A 14,924-nucleotide genomic window follows, 5' to 3' on the forward strand; every position below is an offset into this window, starting at 1 on the left:
AGATCAGAAAATAATTGTTACCTAGAATTTCTCTTTGTAGTAATACAAGAGCGAGATATAGGTAACTTTGCATCTCTTATGCAGGCAATGAGACAATGGTCACTAAATATCAAGAGTTCCATTGGGGCATTTGTCAAAATAATATCTAAAAGAGTAGATTTTTCAGCGTGTTTAAAGTTGGGGCGGGTTGGTTCATTTATCAACTGAGTTATATCTGCATTGAACTAAATCTCTTTCAGCCTATCAGAAGCTGGCATCAACCAATCCAGATTAAGATCACCCAAAATGTATAATTCAGATTTAGCATAGTTAGATAGCAAGTCAGACAATTGGCTAAGAGCACATGTTGCGGCAGAGGGAGGGTGATAAATTCCCACTAGTGTAAATTGGGCATTATTATCAAGGACCACATTTAGGACGAGACATTCAAATTGCTTAGGGACAGATAGTGAGAGATACAGAAACATTTAAGTTGTCCTTTGTAAATATGGCAACACCTCCACCTCCACCAACTGTAAGATCTAAAAACATTATAACCAGACAGATACACATCCGGCATAGTCTTATTAAGTTCCAGATATTACCAGAATGTCCATGTTGGCTTAAGAAGCAAGAGTTCAAACTTCTGGCATGCCGCAGCTGCGGGATTTCAGATCAGATGGAGTCTCTGATACAAGCATAGGCCTACTTTGCCCAGTTGGTAACCCCTTATTTGAAAATTCCATAGGGCTAGTTTGAATTGTATAGATACAATAATGTCTAGATCTGTATCATTGGGCCTATGCTTTGAGCGAGGAAGTGGATTAAAACAAGTCAATGAGGGTCACCTGTTGCGGGCCTGCGGTAGAATGATAACGCTGATCATTTATGGTTGGGATTACCTGAGTGAAACTTGGGGTGTTGATAAGTCTCAGCGCAGCCTTGAAATACGAGGACAGGGTCTAGGCACAAAGATGATTACATACTCTGCCTTCCAAATCAGACTAACATCCAATTAAGGTAATTGAATCAAATGACTCAGAGGTGACTCAACAAACAAGCCATCCAAACTAATTCATTAAATGGACTTCAAACAGTGAGAGATGAAAATGGCTTTCCGCTGAGACGGGGTTGGGAGGCGGAGGTTCACAAGGTCCATCTTTTATGCTTCCTGAGATGTGGCAACAGCTCTCTCTAACCAACAACACTAATTAAAGCTCTAGCAGGGGATCAATAAAGAGATGCAAGCAGGTGTAAAATGTCACTTGTCTTTGGTTTAATCAGTATTACAAACTGTGAAAAAAGGCATCATGGTCAGTCTAAAATGCTCTGGCTACAGAAGAGCAGAGGATATTGAGAGACCTGTAAGCAAAGGAAACAGCAGATAGTAGAGGCACCAATGGTGTTGTTGCAGAGTGAAGTCATCGCTGAATGATGTCCTAGATGTTCAACGTCCTACTCTCCACTACTCTCCACATAACTCCAGCAGGATTTTGCGGTAATCTCCAGATGTGTCTCCCTAAACAATACAGAAACACTCAGATTACGTCAAAATAACAGAAAGAAATGGGCACAAATCTAACTTTTAAATGAGACAAATCATTACTTCATCCCTTGTGACCAGGGTCTCACCTTGATGAAGGAATGGAGAGTCTTGCCGTACGCTTTCAAGAACTCGGTCTTGATGTCCAACATGTCAATCTCGGCCCGAGCCACCATGATTCTAATCAGTACGCTGTCTGTAGTTCCCAGACCCTGAAAAAACAGGAGGGAAGGAGCTGTCAACATTCTGATGAATTCAGTCGGATAACCCACAAGCGTAAGCAGATATGCACCCTCCATGGGAGGTGTGTTAAAAAAGTCTCAATTTCAAAATCTTTACCTTCATGGATTTATATAACCGCTCTGCAAAGAATGCTGGCTTGTTTTTAAGGCATTTCACTGCAAAAAATAAATCAGATCGATACATCAGGCATGATAGCTCAACAAGCTTTAGTTTAGCTTATTTTCATCAGAACTGATCGGACTCTCAGTCTTATCTGTCTTCGGTACATTATTACAAGAGGCACTGAAACAAATTGGACCCGTCTGACCTATTGCCAGAAAGACATTCTCCAGAGAGCCAGACATCTCCCTCTTAATGCTGTCCTCGATGTCCCTCCCAGAGATCTTCTGATACTCCTTAAACACTGAGACAATGAGGTGAGAGAGCGAGATATGGAATTAATCATACTGTTGTAGTGAGTAAGAAGCACATGACAAAATGTTGGTTCCTCAAATAACCAGAACATGTCCGCAGAACAGTGTCTGTGCATTACATTTTGTGCCAAAGTCAGTGTGGAAGTAAGTATCTTAACTGAAGAGAAGTGTAAAGTGCAATAAACAAACAATAAACAAGTAGACTGTGAGAAGGTCACTTCTGGTGATATGTAACTTCTTGTAACTTGTCACTCTGATCTTAAACGTGAGTCTCGGCAGAAACGTTATTTTATTATTATACAATATTTTGGGAGTGTATCGCTGCGGCGACGGTGGTGTACAGCGTTGGTGTACTGCTGCTAAATGAATATACACAGAAATATTTTTGTGGGGACAATACCTTGGAGTAGGTGATTTCTGTTCCTCACACAGAGCACAGTGAGGAACTTGACCTCATCTGTTCCCCAACGAGCCTCCCCAGCCTCGTAGATATCCTGAAAACCCACAGCAAAAGTACTTCACAAACCCAAACAGAAAATCTCCCAACACTGACTGTTTTGGGACATATTTGATGTGAGATTAGGTTTTTAAAAAACTATGTCTAAAGTTGATCTTACTGTTCATCTTCCTAACCGTGGGGTGATCCTGATACCCCAGCATGTGCTACTATGCGAGATAGACAGAGCCAGGTCACCTCCTCTCTGGGTCCATATTCTCACCTTAGCATCCTTCACAGCCTGGGCCTCATCCACAGTGTTGCTCTCATCTCGCCCCGCCTGTCAGTCACAGGACAGACACAGAGGCCATGTTAGCAAAGAGTCAGACAATGACATGACCATTACCTGGCCATAAGAGGCCTCTAAAAACTACAAACATCCATTATGTGTTAAATTGTACCCAAGTGATGAAGTGAAGGGGGAGTGACTATTTCCTTTACAACAATTCATGTACTGTAGATCGGTTGGCTTTCCTTTGATTGTTGGAATATGAAGGTCAACCAGGTGTGTATTCAGAGAGGTCAATATTGTAACGGTCTATCCTCACCGTGAGCAAAGAGACCAGAACCCTCTGGAACATTCCGGAAGTATCACCATCGATATCTTCCTCCAGGTTCTTTTCATAATCTGCCATCACACACGATTTAAGCAAAAAGTAGGAGTTAAGAATGACCTTAGACCCAGTGATCGGACTCTGCAATTATAACACACAACACTTGAAACGGTTCGTGAACACCCTGTCAAAAGCTATGGCAGGCAACAAAAGTTGAATATTGCTCTATAGAAGACACTAATAAATCATTCATATCATGCATTGTGTTCACGTTATGTGATTCATTGTTTGTCCGTACACTCTCAAGAGGGCGAGACACTGATATCCTAGATCAGATTTCCTCTTCATATACAGTGATCAATACTAAAGTATCAACTTGTACCATACACCGTATGCGATACCTCTTCTACAGATGGAGATTCAATACATGGCACAGACAGAATGTGTACTGTGTAGCTACTACCTTTGACGTACGCCGCTGTTATGGCTCTAATTTCAGCGTTCGTCCTTGAGGCCAGGATATCAATGAGAGCAGCCTCCTCTGTTCCAGCACCCTAGCATTCAGTAAAATAGAGATGTGGAGAGCTATGTAAGTACCTCAAAGAGTAGTGTGATGCAACACATTTATGGATTGTGGATGAGGTGAACAGCCCAATACAATGTCAATAGCTCGAAGAAGTGCAGTATTGAAAAGTGTTACATCAATCCCCACTGTGATGGTGTCCCTAGCAGTGATAACCTCTGACCTTCATAGCGTTCCTCAGCTCGTAGGCATCATACACAGGAGCGGTCATCAGGAGGCCCAGCACCACGTTCTCAAAGTTCCCCGTCAGCTCTCCCTTCAGATCATCTGTCAGGTCCTACAGGGACAGAGAGACAGACATTTAAATGGGTCCCGATTGACACAATCTCCTGCCTAGTAAGCAAGTAAGCATACACTACTTCTCTCATACACTCATATCTCAGAGGTGATAAACAAGGCCTTCAAAATGTTTCATCTGTCAGACTAAATGCTTCAGACATTCCAGATACAAGTCTGCTTCCAGAAGGGCGTGGCTGCAAAAGAGCTGTACACAGAAGGTTTGTAGTGGACACATTTAGCTTCTTCATGAGCCTGCCTGTGGGTGTCCCCGTGCACTGTATGACTCACTGTTTCTGACCAGGAGGATTCCACTAGCAATCTTTGTCCTTCCCTGTGGCAAGCTTCCTCATTCATGGGACCTTTTAGATAACTTTATCAATGATTTATTGTATGCCAGACTGTGTCAGCTCCTATCTAACAGTGTCAATAGAGTAGACATTGATCAGACTTCCCTTTTAGTTTTAAATGCCGAGTTTAGTTATCGTTTAACATGGGGCCTGTCATTCTATAAACTCCCTACTTCACTTAAACACAAAGTGCAGTATCCTGACTGACATTGGCCTTCATTTAAAATCAGGTTAACCTCAACCCTCATGAGCGAGAGGTCTTTCCACCTAACCTGTGATGGTAGACAAGCTTCTCTCTATTCTCTGAAACACATAACCATCTTTGTGTAAGAGTTAATGATCAACCTGAGGCACCAACTGTCAGCACAATGTTACCATTAACACCAGACACCACCACACCCAGAAAAACACACACACAAAGCCACAAACCAGAAGGGTATACTATAACACATCATCAATAAGTTAGCCAGCTAAAATTGGATAAATAGCCAGAAATATTTGTTGATTTTCCCACTTAATTAAGAAAGCTAAACATAGATATGTGTTTGTGGTTGTTGAGTCAATTAGAGAATGCCCGTTTCAAGCTTATCTTTCTAAAAAAATTAAAAGTTATTTTAGAATATTTAGGGCAGTTAGCTGGCTAACTCCATGATCCTGCTTTGTAGTATATCCTTCCATGACTGATCACATGATAAATATAACCATTTACACAACCCCTGCACTCTCCTGTCACTATAAACTATTAAATACCCCCCCTTACTGGAGCTGGTGGTGTTTAGCTTTTGGAACGTTTTGAGAATAGTCTGGTCCTGTGTGGCTCAGTTGGTAGAGCATGGTGTTTGCAACGCCAGGGTTGTGGATTCGATTCCCACGGGGGACCAGTACAAAAAAAAGGTGTGAAATGTATGCAGTCACTACTGTAAGTCGCTCTGGATAAGAGCGTCTGACTAAAATGTAAATGTAGTAACTAAAAAAATATATAATTCAAACTGTGATATGAGAAATGTAATAAGACAGGCATAAGTCAGTAGAACACTTACCTTCCCCACGGTCTGCTTGTAAGCCTCCTTGATGCGTTGCCTCTGAGCAATGGTACGACGTGCCAGGACCTCAATGACAGCTGCCTCATCCGTGCCTATAAGAAACCATCACAGGGTTACATTACTGTATACCTTCACATTATACTGATCCATTAGGTAAAATAACTTACTGTTGACAAAACAGCATCAATCACCATTGAAATATCCTAAATATCGCCCCGATATCACACAGTTACAAAGAACTCAGCCAGATTTCAACCTGAATGTTGAACAGACACACTTCCGGCTTCCAAGCTCCTCTCTCACCCTGGAAAAACCCGGGTCCTACAGGCACAGTTGGTTCTCAGTGTATCTGCCATCTGGTTCTAATGCGTCGCACACTAGAGTCAGGTGAAACCTATTACGTCTAGCTAACAGCATCAGCATTCCCAACGTGGCGCTGTATACTATCTTGTAGGCTTGTGTTTAACAGCGCGTAACTTGTTTTCTTACAAAGCTCATTGTATTTTCTGCATTGTATCCCTACAGCACAGACGTGTAAAAAGCATAGACACAAAATATAACACAGGCGCAAAGATAATGCAATCCTACAGTAACTTCTGACTAGAACAGGAGAAAGGCAAAAAATAATGTTGAAAATGGGGGGAAAAAAATAAAAAGATGAGTCAAGTATACCGGAGTGGAGAAGGAAAGAAATGACTCCCAGGCCACACTCAGAGAAATGAATGAGGTCTTAGAAATGGAAAGTGACTACAGTCCTGTGTAGAGGGCCTGTAGAGAGTTCTAGAATAATTACAACTGATGTGAAAGTACTAATAGCATACTGTTCAACAGGAAGGTATTTTTGAAGCTTTCATTGAAAGGAAAGACATACAACTATTTTAGAATTAAGACCTATTTATCAGAAGAAAGGGGATCCTACCATACTCATCGACATTGTTTTCGGAATGTCTGAATTGATCTTAGAAACAAACAGCCAGTCATCTCTTAGAATGTTGGGATCACTCACCAGCCCCCTTCATGGCTCCTCTCAGTCTGTTTACATCCTCCTCTACTTTGAAGCCAGCGGCTTCAGTCACAGTTCCACGGTTGCCAATCTGCAGTGGCAAATATTAAAATGGCATACATATAACTCCCTATGAATTCAGCAGCTGGCATTTATCCAGTCACTATCCAACACTATTGTACTTTGAGTCATAGGCTATCACCCTCAAACTCAACTCTGGACCTTGAAGTAAGATCCACTGATTTTGACCTGGGACACCAGGTGTGTGTAATAACAGAAAACCAGCAGGCTCTGGACCTCGTAGGGTAAGAGTTGAGTACCCCTGGGCTATAGGTACACACATGCACAAACATACACATCTCAACAGATCTGTGTGATTTTGTTCAGTAACAGCAACACGTATTTATTATGTACAGTATAGGTGTAGCCTATATGTCTGACTGCCTCTGTAGTATACTGTGGCTGCTACTTTCAAAAAGCTGTCTTGTCTCTGCTGTCAGTAGGATTACAGCAGTAAAAATTGAATTGGACAATTTCATTGGTATAGGACATCATACATGTTTTATGCAAGCTACAATGAACTTACTGTTGATAAGTAAATGATTTCCAATACTAAGCAACGAAAACAAACAAATGTAAATCTGATCATGCAAATCTATGAAAATGTTGAACACTAAAATCATTCATAGTTCACTCACACTACAGTAGACACGTTCGGGTGCTGAGACTTACCGCTGCCATTATGCCAGTGAGATAGAGTTTCCAAACGTGAGCAAGAGAGATGGGAAAAGCTATCAAAAGAAAAACAGTTATATTATTTCTCAGGATGGTTAATAAACGCATATACGCCATTTTTCCTGAGATGCGCATTATATTACCATTATCCATACAATACCTCTGACCTTTGAGTAACAGATAAAGATGGGCTAACGAAACATAGACCATCTACATACATTTGTTAATTCCCACTTCGGTCAGTTGATCAAAAGCAAATGGTCCTGTTGCTACATTACCTAAATCAGCCCTGTAGAGAATAACAATGTGGTGAGCTTTCACAGTAGGAACGACTGGGTTAAATACTCATTATCCTCATTAATGTTTCATCACCACACCCACACACACACACACACACACACACACACACACACACAGAGAGAGAGAGAGACACTGAATCTTTAGTTAATTTCCTACTCTAAAAATCAACTCTACCAACTGAAACAATTAGCCGACAACACTTCCTCCAAAATCCAAATCAGACAAAATACATCTCTGGTCAGAGCTTATTTACTTCATGGTGTCACTCAATATAGTTTATGTTGTTAATTATTATATTAATAGGGGACAACATCTTTATTGTCCAGGGTGTTGTCCCTTTTAGTGTCCCTTTTCGTCCAGGGGTGTTGTCCATATTGTGCCTCTTCATTAGCCAAGGATGACAACTCTTTCAGAAATGTACTGTCTACATCTGCTCAGTTTGGGGTCGAAATACCTGGCACAAGAAGAACCCTTTTAACCCCTGCCTCTGTCACACTGCCATATCAAAACATTACTAGATCTAAAGTCACACCTATCTGAATCACTTTTTACATCAATAGGCCTATATTAGTAACCAGCATTAGCCCACTGGAGTAAATGTAGTTTTCAAAGTAACAACTGCGCAGACTCGACAAACCTTTGGTAAATATGGAGACATTGTTACGCAAAACAGTTCTTATAGTTTCTTGTTAGTTTCCAAGTTGCCCGGCTTGTGATTGTAACTTATGGCCCAATTCAATAAGTATATAGTTTGCAGGACGCGATGTATGTATATCTGTCTGCTGACAGCCAGCAACGGAATAATAACTTTGAGGTTAATTTTCTGTTCGAGACACACCCTTGAATGTGTAAGATAGTAGGTATTCTTAAGCTTCTAGGTAAAAACAACACAATACATATCGAGCCTATATTTCTAGTTTAACCTCATCCTATAAAATCACATACAAATGTTTACTTACCGTAGAGACAGTAAAAACGATATTTTCTAATGAAGCAGACCGAAAGGAAGCTCTCTTCTGCGAATGACGGCCGTTAAAACGCAACACAGTGGATGACACAAAGAGGAGTTTTCGGTCCCACCCCTTTGTGGTTACACTAGGGCAGGCTACATTATATTTTACAGTGAAGAACTCTCTCTCTCTCTCTTTTTTTATTTTTTTACAATTGTTAATTGTGATTGCAGATACTTGTACCTTGTATTATGCTTCAAGAGGAAAATAGCATGTCATCCCATTACCATATTCTAGTATACTAATGAATTCATTTTAGAGATTCTCCCTTGTGGCTGCTCACCCGCGCCCCCACCAGTCAATGCCACCAGTGTGCCCCCCTCACTACAGACCTCATGACTACAGAACTCATGACTACAGATCCCATGACCCCACTGCAGTAAAGCTGTAGGCAGCTTCTGATATGTTGGTGTTGTCGTAGTAGCCGAAGCTTGTATTCGCCTATCTTGCGTACATCTAACATATACTAACTGACTAGCTAGCAATATGTTATCTATATTTTCTAAGGGAGCTATCAAACCAAACTGAGGTCGAAAGTAGCTACAATTGGTACATTTCGGAATTACCATTTCCTGTCATTTTGATAGGCATTTCCTGTTGCGAAATAGCTAGGTAGCGGTTCGTGGCAGTAAGCTAGCTGACGTTGGCTAATTGGTAGCCTAGCTGGCTAGCTAGCTAGATGATGAATTGTAGCAGACTTGGAAATAATCATTCTTTGCTGAACGACATTAAATATGGAAGGATCGTGTAATATTGGCACGTTTTACATGGGATATATTACAACGGACATAATTTTTACAGGATAACCTTAGCTACATGAAATGTCATAACGTTAAGCTAGCCGCGGAGATGGAGGGACCCACAACCCCCTGAATAGCTGCACTGATGGAGAAATGTCCTCCTCCAAGATGAGCAAGTCGAATACTGCGCAAGGTTTAGCGGAAATATATTAGCATCTATCTTAGCTATATTAGTCTGTCAAGCAAATGGGAGACTGGTTATTCGGAGTTAACTCATAATTGACAGCTAACGTTAGCTGCTGGTGAAGAAATCACTGCTGTTTTTGGCATCTGCACACAACAAAACTGGTTTTGTCAGACAAACCTTAGGCCTTGTCCAGAAAACAAAGTTAATTTGTGAAACTGACATCGCTGGAAATAAGGACATTTGAGCTTTCTGCGTCGTCATTTGAGCATTCTGCGTCGTTTTGATTGAAGTGAGGATAATAGTTCCTCATCATCTGACTGATAGTTATCATGAGGAAGTTCTTTGATTCATCTCGTCGGGAGTTGGTCAGTTCTGGACCTGGTTCTGGAGGAGGTAGCAGTGGATCCAGCCATGTAGGTGGCAATTTAATTGGACGTTCATGTACTATAGGTCGACACCAAGTCACTATTGAAGAAACAGTGGCCGAAGGTGAGTGAGATGTAGGAATTGAGGCTTGTCTTTTGGAAATGTTTTGATGCCCGTGCTGACTGAGAACATGAAATGTGACAATTCAGTCAGACAGCAAACTGCCACAATGTTTGAACATTGATCAGTCATTACCAGCCAGGTAGCTGCTACACGAACTGTGGTATGATGACATTCAGTACTGCTTAAGCCAGAGGCAGGCCTAGGTTTCAGAATGATATGGCTACAGTAGGCTTTGTCATTGGCAGAGACACATATTTGTCAATTTTCCACTCAATGCCATGATGTAATCCTATTCCTGACACTTGAATATCGGACACACCCAGCCCAATTACCATTTCAATGTAGGTGGATAAGCAATTCAAAGGAGCCATGCTGTTTGTAGATTCCAGTTTTGATGATCAAGTGTAAGGGCTGCTGCCTGACAGTGATTTATCTGTCGCGTGACTGACAGCTCTGTCGTTGTTTGAGCGGCAGCTTTATTAGGTAAAGCCGTTGGCAGGAAATCCCCTTACATATGAGGTGCTGATTAAATGTACTCAGGGACAGTCTGTTTTGGGTGTTGTATGATTTATTAAAATGTGTGACCATGGACATGAGAAGAGGCTCATTTTCAGGTACTGAAGAGCACTGAGAGATGTCTGGGGTGTGGATGTATCTGTAGGCCTACTCTTAAACTAAAGTCCATTGGGGACATTAAACCTGGTATCTTTGTCCTTTTGACAACCCAAGACCATACAGATCAAGTTGCTGATCGTTTGGGTATTACATTTACGTCATTTAGCAGACGCTCTTATCCAGAGCGACTTAAATGAATGCATACATTTCATACATTTTTTCCCGTACTGGTCCCCCGTGGGAATCGAACCCACAACCCTGGCGTTTCAAACACCATGCTCTACCAACTGAGCCACACAGTAGTGAAGTCCAAAGAACCTGCAGATAATGCCTTGATGTGAGGAAGTGATGTAATATTAGGCTAATCCCTGACTCCCTGTGCAAATGGTAAAAATCACCTCTCAAAACAGTATATTTTTAACCTTAAGCAGCCATCTTGTTCAAGTTTATGTAAATTCAATCAGTTCTTGAAATGAAATAATTCCAGAATAGAAAAATGAAATAGCCTTTAAAAATGCCAAATGCATAGCCTAGCCTAAATAAACACAATATACATTATAATAATTGCACATCTCAATTCTCAAATTTATCTCAACCCCTGTTACCATAACACCATACCATTTTGTATCATACACTTGGATGAAAGGTATACACCTTCTTCTCTTAACCTGCTACTCTATATCCCCAGGATGTGGCTATGTGCATGTTATGTGTGCATGTGAGTGTGTCGAGAGATACGAGTGCTGCTTGCTGAGAAATTGCGGTGCCTGCATTATCCTGCTCAGTAGAGTCATTTGTGTGGATTGTTTTCACTGGTAGGGTAATGATGTAGCCCTGACATATTACAAAAGTAGTTTACTTTGCACAACCGTCTTCTTAAAGACTGCAATTTTGCTCTATCAACCTCGGTTCATCATGACAATAATGGTCCTATCACTTTTTCACATTCCACGCTTTTGTTGGTTACGAAGGCAAATTGCATCTCATGATTTCTGCCTATTCTGTCCATCCTTCTGAAGCGCTGCTTTGCAGTGTACACTGTTCAGGAATTGAGTCTAAAACATGCTGAATAGAGAGAGAGTCAGCGTCTTGCATATTGTTGAAGTAGCCTATCCCTGCCCCAGTCTTATTTCAGCAACTAGCACTGCAATACTGTATAGAGCTACACAGTACACTGCAGTTTCTACACACTGAAATTGAACACCAGTATGGTATAACATATAGTATGGTATATATATATATGTTATCAACATTAGCTAAAGACAGTGAATTCCATGCTAAGACAGTTAGGCTAGATAGGCCTTCAGTTTCCCTGGGGCAATGCCATCATGGAGGCTTGAGTTGCGCTGAAAGTGAGGAATTAAACATGATGCCACTAAGGCAGTTGGCAGAAGATGACTAATGATGCTGTTATGGATGCTACTCCAGGGTTTATTTATGTAATTCTATGTGCTATGTGCTACTACATTATGGATGCTGCATTTACCGGAATGGTTAGGCCTATTTGATTTCTTTACTCAAATATCTTGCCTTCTCTTCTAATCATATTGTTTCATAATGGGACGCGAATCACCATTATAAGAGTATTTATTTAATGTTTGGTGTGACTTGCTTCAGCAGTCACATTCTCAACCTTTCACTCTTGTATCCTCATTCATTTCAATGGTGGAATACAGGCTTCAGCATACTACACTGAAATCTCTGCCACAAAACTTTCAGAATGTTCAAACTAAAACATTTAGAGAGTTTAAAAACACATTATATGGATTATGATGGTGTACTACTCAATCTAGCCTACTATGCTAACCCACTATAATCCGTTGTAACAACTCCACACCTACAAACCACCCAATAATAGGTCACTATAACTAAACCAGAGCCTATGAAAACCCTATTTCTACAATACTATTACTACAACTACCACCATTACTACTGCCGTCACTACCACTACTGGGTTGTTCCATTTGATTTCAATCACGTTTTGACCACACCCCTTTGGATTTGAACAACATTTTCTATAAATATTGGTCTGGTCCATGGTAGAAGTGGTCAGAAAGTAACTTTTTGGAACTGAAAGCCAAAACATTCAGGAATGTTGACCCGTTTAGCATACCCCACCATACCATGAGACATGTCTTCATCACTGGAAAATATTAACCCACTAGTTTGATATCATTTAAAAGAAGGAGAACTCCTAGGAGTAAAGGGAAAGGGGGATACCTAGTCAATTGTACAACTGAATGCATTCAAATGAAATGTGTCTTCCGCATTTAACCAGGGTGTGGAGGGCTGCCTTAATCGACATGCATGTCATCGGCAACATTGGACAGTCAATTATCATGTTCAAGTCATATTGACAAAGTTGTTGTGAAGATGGGGAGAGGTATGTCTGTTATAAAAAGATGTTCTGTATTTTTTACACACAGATCAACAGTTGTTCAGGCTCTGGTCTTGTCCCATTTTGATTACTGTCTGGTAAAATGGTCAAGTTCAGCAAAGAAAGACCTAGAAAAGCTGCAGCTGGCTCAAAACAGAGCAGCACGTCTTGCCCTTAACTGCACACACAGAACTAACATCAACAATATGCACGATAGTCTTTCATGGTTGAGGAGAAATTGACTACTTCTCTTCTAGTCTTTTTAAGAAAAATGTGTTAAATGCCTAACCACTTGTATAATCTGTTTGCATACACATCAAACAGACATAAATACCCCACCAGACACGCCACTGTGGGTTTCTTCACGGTACCCAAACCAAAACAAAGCCATGACGTCATGGAATGCTCTGCCACCAGAGGTTACTCAAGTGACATGACCATTCAAATCAATGAGTGGATATGCGTGGACTGGCGGCAATTGTGAGTGTACCCATAGGAGCAAAGCAGGAAGTGTACCCATCAATACGTGCTGTGATTTGTTGATTCAACTCAACTGACATTACAAAAAAGACATTCCATTGCATGAGCCACATCAGTTAACATAATCTGAATGAACGTTCTATACCAGGCAGCCATTGCGAGTTTACCAGTCATATTGCCAGGGCTAGAGATTCCATGCGCGTTCAATTCATTCTATTTCCCCTCCCTGTTGCTGCAGGGAGGGGGTGTTGCCTAGGCAACCGAAGACTTGTTTGCTAAAACACCCTGCTTATTTCAGCAAGGAGGAACAAAGTTTCATCATGTTGTAAAGTGTCCATTTTTGTTACCACACAAACAGACTCAACCGCACAAATGCTCTGCTGTACTGTTTTTAATCAGCTGTTATTTAAAAAAAAAAGAAGATGATTAAAATGATAAAAAAATTGACAGTTTATTTTCTGTAATTGTGCCAGCCCTAGCACAGAGTGGTGTTGCCAACACAGACTTCCAATGGTTGCTTGCCTCCAAACACTGAACCTTATTTCGGTCTCATTCACTCTCTCTCTTTCTCACAGGGGGGTTTGCCATCGTGTTCCTGGTACGAACCAGCCAAGGACTCCGCTGTGCCCTCAAGAGGATGTATGTCAACAATGAGCACGACCTGCAGGTGTGCAAGCGAGAGATCCAGATCATGGTGAGTAGCTGTGAGATTACCCCACTCCCACGGCATGCGTGGAGGGGAGCTACTCTGTTTATTATTCTCCTCTGCTTACATGAAAACACAGGAAGGCCCGTGAACTCTGCACTACATTATTTATCAGTTACAATTTCCCTCTGGGGACAATCAAGTTGAACTGGAACTTAAATGGCATGATAATGTTCACTCTGCCTGTTAATGTAATCCGGTTGTGCATGTGCTCTTGCAGAAGGACCTGGTCGGCCATAAGAACATCGTTGGCTATCTGGACTCTAGTATCACCACTTGTGGAGGAGGAGATGTGTGGGAAGTGCTCATCCTCATGGACTACTGTAAAGGTGAGTGCTTACTGAAGGGTCTGCGTTCAATCAAGTGTAGTTGAAAGACAAGAATAAAGCCAGTCAACTGTCACTCCACATGAGGGCGCTCTCTGTCTGACTATTAGTCTAACTTCCATCTAGGCCACGGGTGTCAAACTCATTCCGTGGAGAACCTAGTGGCTGCGTGGTTCGTTTTTTTCCCTTTCAGTTAAGACCTAGACAACCAGGTGAGGGGAGTTCTTTACTAATTAGTGACCTTAATTCCTCAATCAAGTACAAGAGAGGAGCGAAAACCCACAGACACTCGACTCTCCGTGGAATGAGTTTGACATGTGATCTGGGCCTACCACTGGTGTGGGGACTTTGTTGTTGTACTTGTCTTTGCATATCATTTGAGTTCTGCGCTGCGCCAGGTTTTTTTCCATTATGTGAATGTATGTTATAGGCATAGTAGATGTACAAAAAGTGTAGAAAACATTAGGAACTCCTGC

General features: G+C 41.3%; 2 protein-coding genes and 1 non-coding gene across 16 annotated transcripts in view; 1 reads left to right on the forward strand and 2 right to left on the reverse strand.

The window, feature by feature from the left end:
• Positions 1–1,233: 1,233 nt before the first annotated feature.
• Positions 1,234–8,783, reverse strand: anxa4 (annexin A4). The gene is made up of 13 exons (XM_014131056.2): positions 8,478–8,783; positions 7,216–7,274; positions 6,487–6,574; positions 5,478–5,572; positions 3,975–4,088; positions 3,692–3,782; positions 3,223–3,302; positions 2,898–2,954; positions 2,579–2,672; positions 2,073–2,168; positions 1,862–1,920; positions 1,612–1,734; positions 1,234–1,498 (listed from the first exon to the last, which is right to left on the reverse strand). Exons 2-13 carry the CDS (start codon positions 7,222–7,224, stop codon positions 1,445–1,447), a joined length of 960 nt encoding a protein of 319 aa, XP_013986531.1. The 5' UTR covers positions 7,225–7,274; positions 8,478–8,783; the 3' UTR covers positions 1,234–1,444.
• A 131-nt stretch (positions 8,784–8,914) lies between these two features.
• The window catches only part of LOC106564698 (AP2-associated protein kinase 1), a 32,300-nt gene continuing 26,290 nt past the window's right edge, over positions 8,915–14,924 (forward strand). For 10 of the 14 annotated variants that reach the window (XM_014130964.2, XM_014130983.2, XM_014130993.2 and 7 more), the window contains exons 1-3: positions 8,916–9,944; positions 13,992–14,110; positions 14,343–14,451. In XM_014130964.2, coding sequence (XP_013986439.2) covers positions 9,785–9,944; positions 13,992–14,110; positions 14,343–14,451 — 388 coding nt within the window. In that variant the 5' untranslated portion in view covers positions 8,916–9,784. Of the gene's footprint in view, positions 9,945–13,991; positions 14,111–14,342; positions 14,452–14,924 lie in introns of all 14 variants that reach the window. The other 4 variants (XM_014131010.2, XM_014131019.2, XM_014131036.2 and 1 more) reach the window with 2 other exon arrangements.
• On the reverse strand, positions 10,788–10,857 carry trnas-uga (transfer RNA serine (anticodon UGA)). The gene has a single exon. It is a non-coding gene; the product is annotated as a tRNA-Ser (tRNA).

Source organism: Salmo salar, chromosome ssa01 (genome assembly GCF_905237065.1).
Source record: "Salmo salar chromosome ssa01, Ssal_v3.1, whole genome shotgun sequence".
NCBI classification, from domain to species: Eukaryota; Metazoa; Chordata; class Actinopteri; order Salmoniformes; family Salmonidae; genus Salmo; species Salmo salar.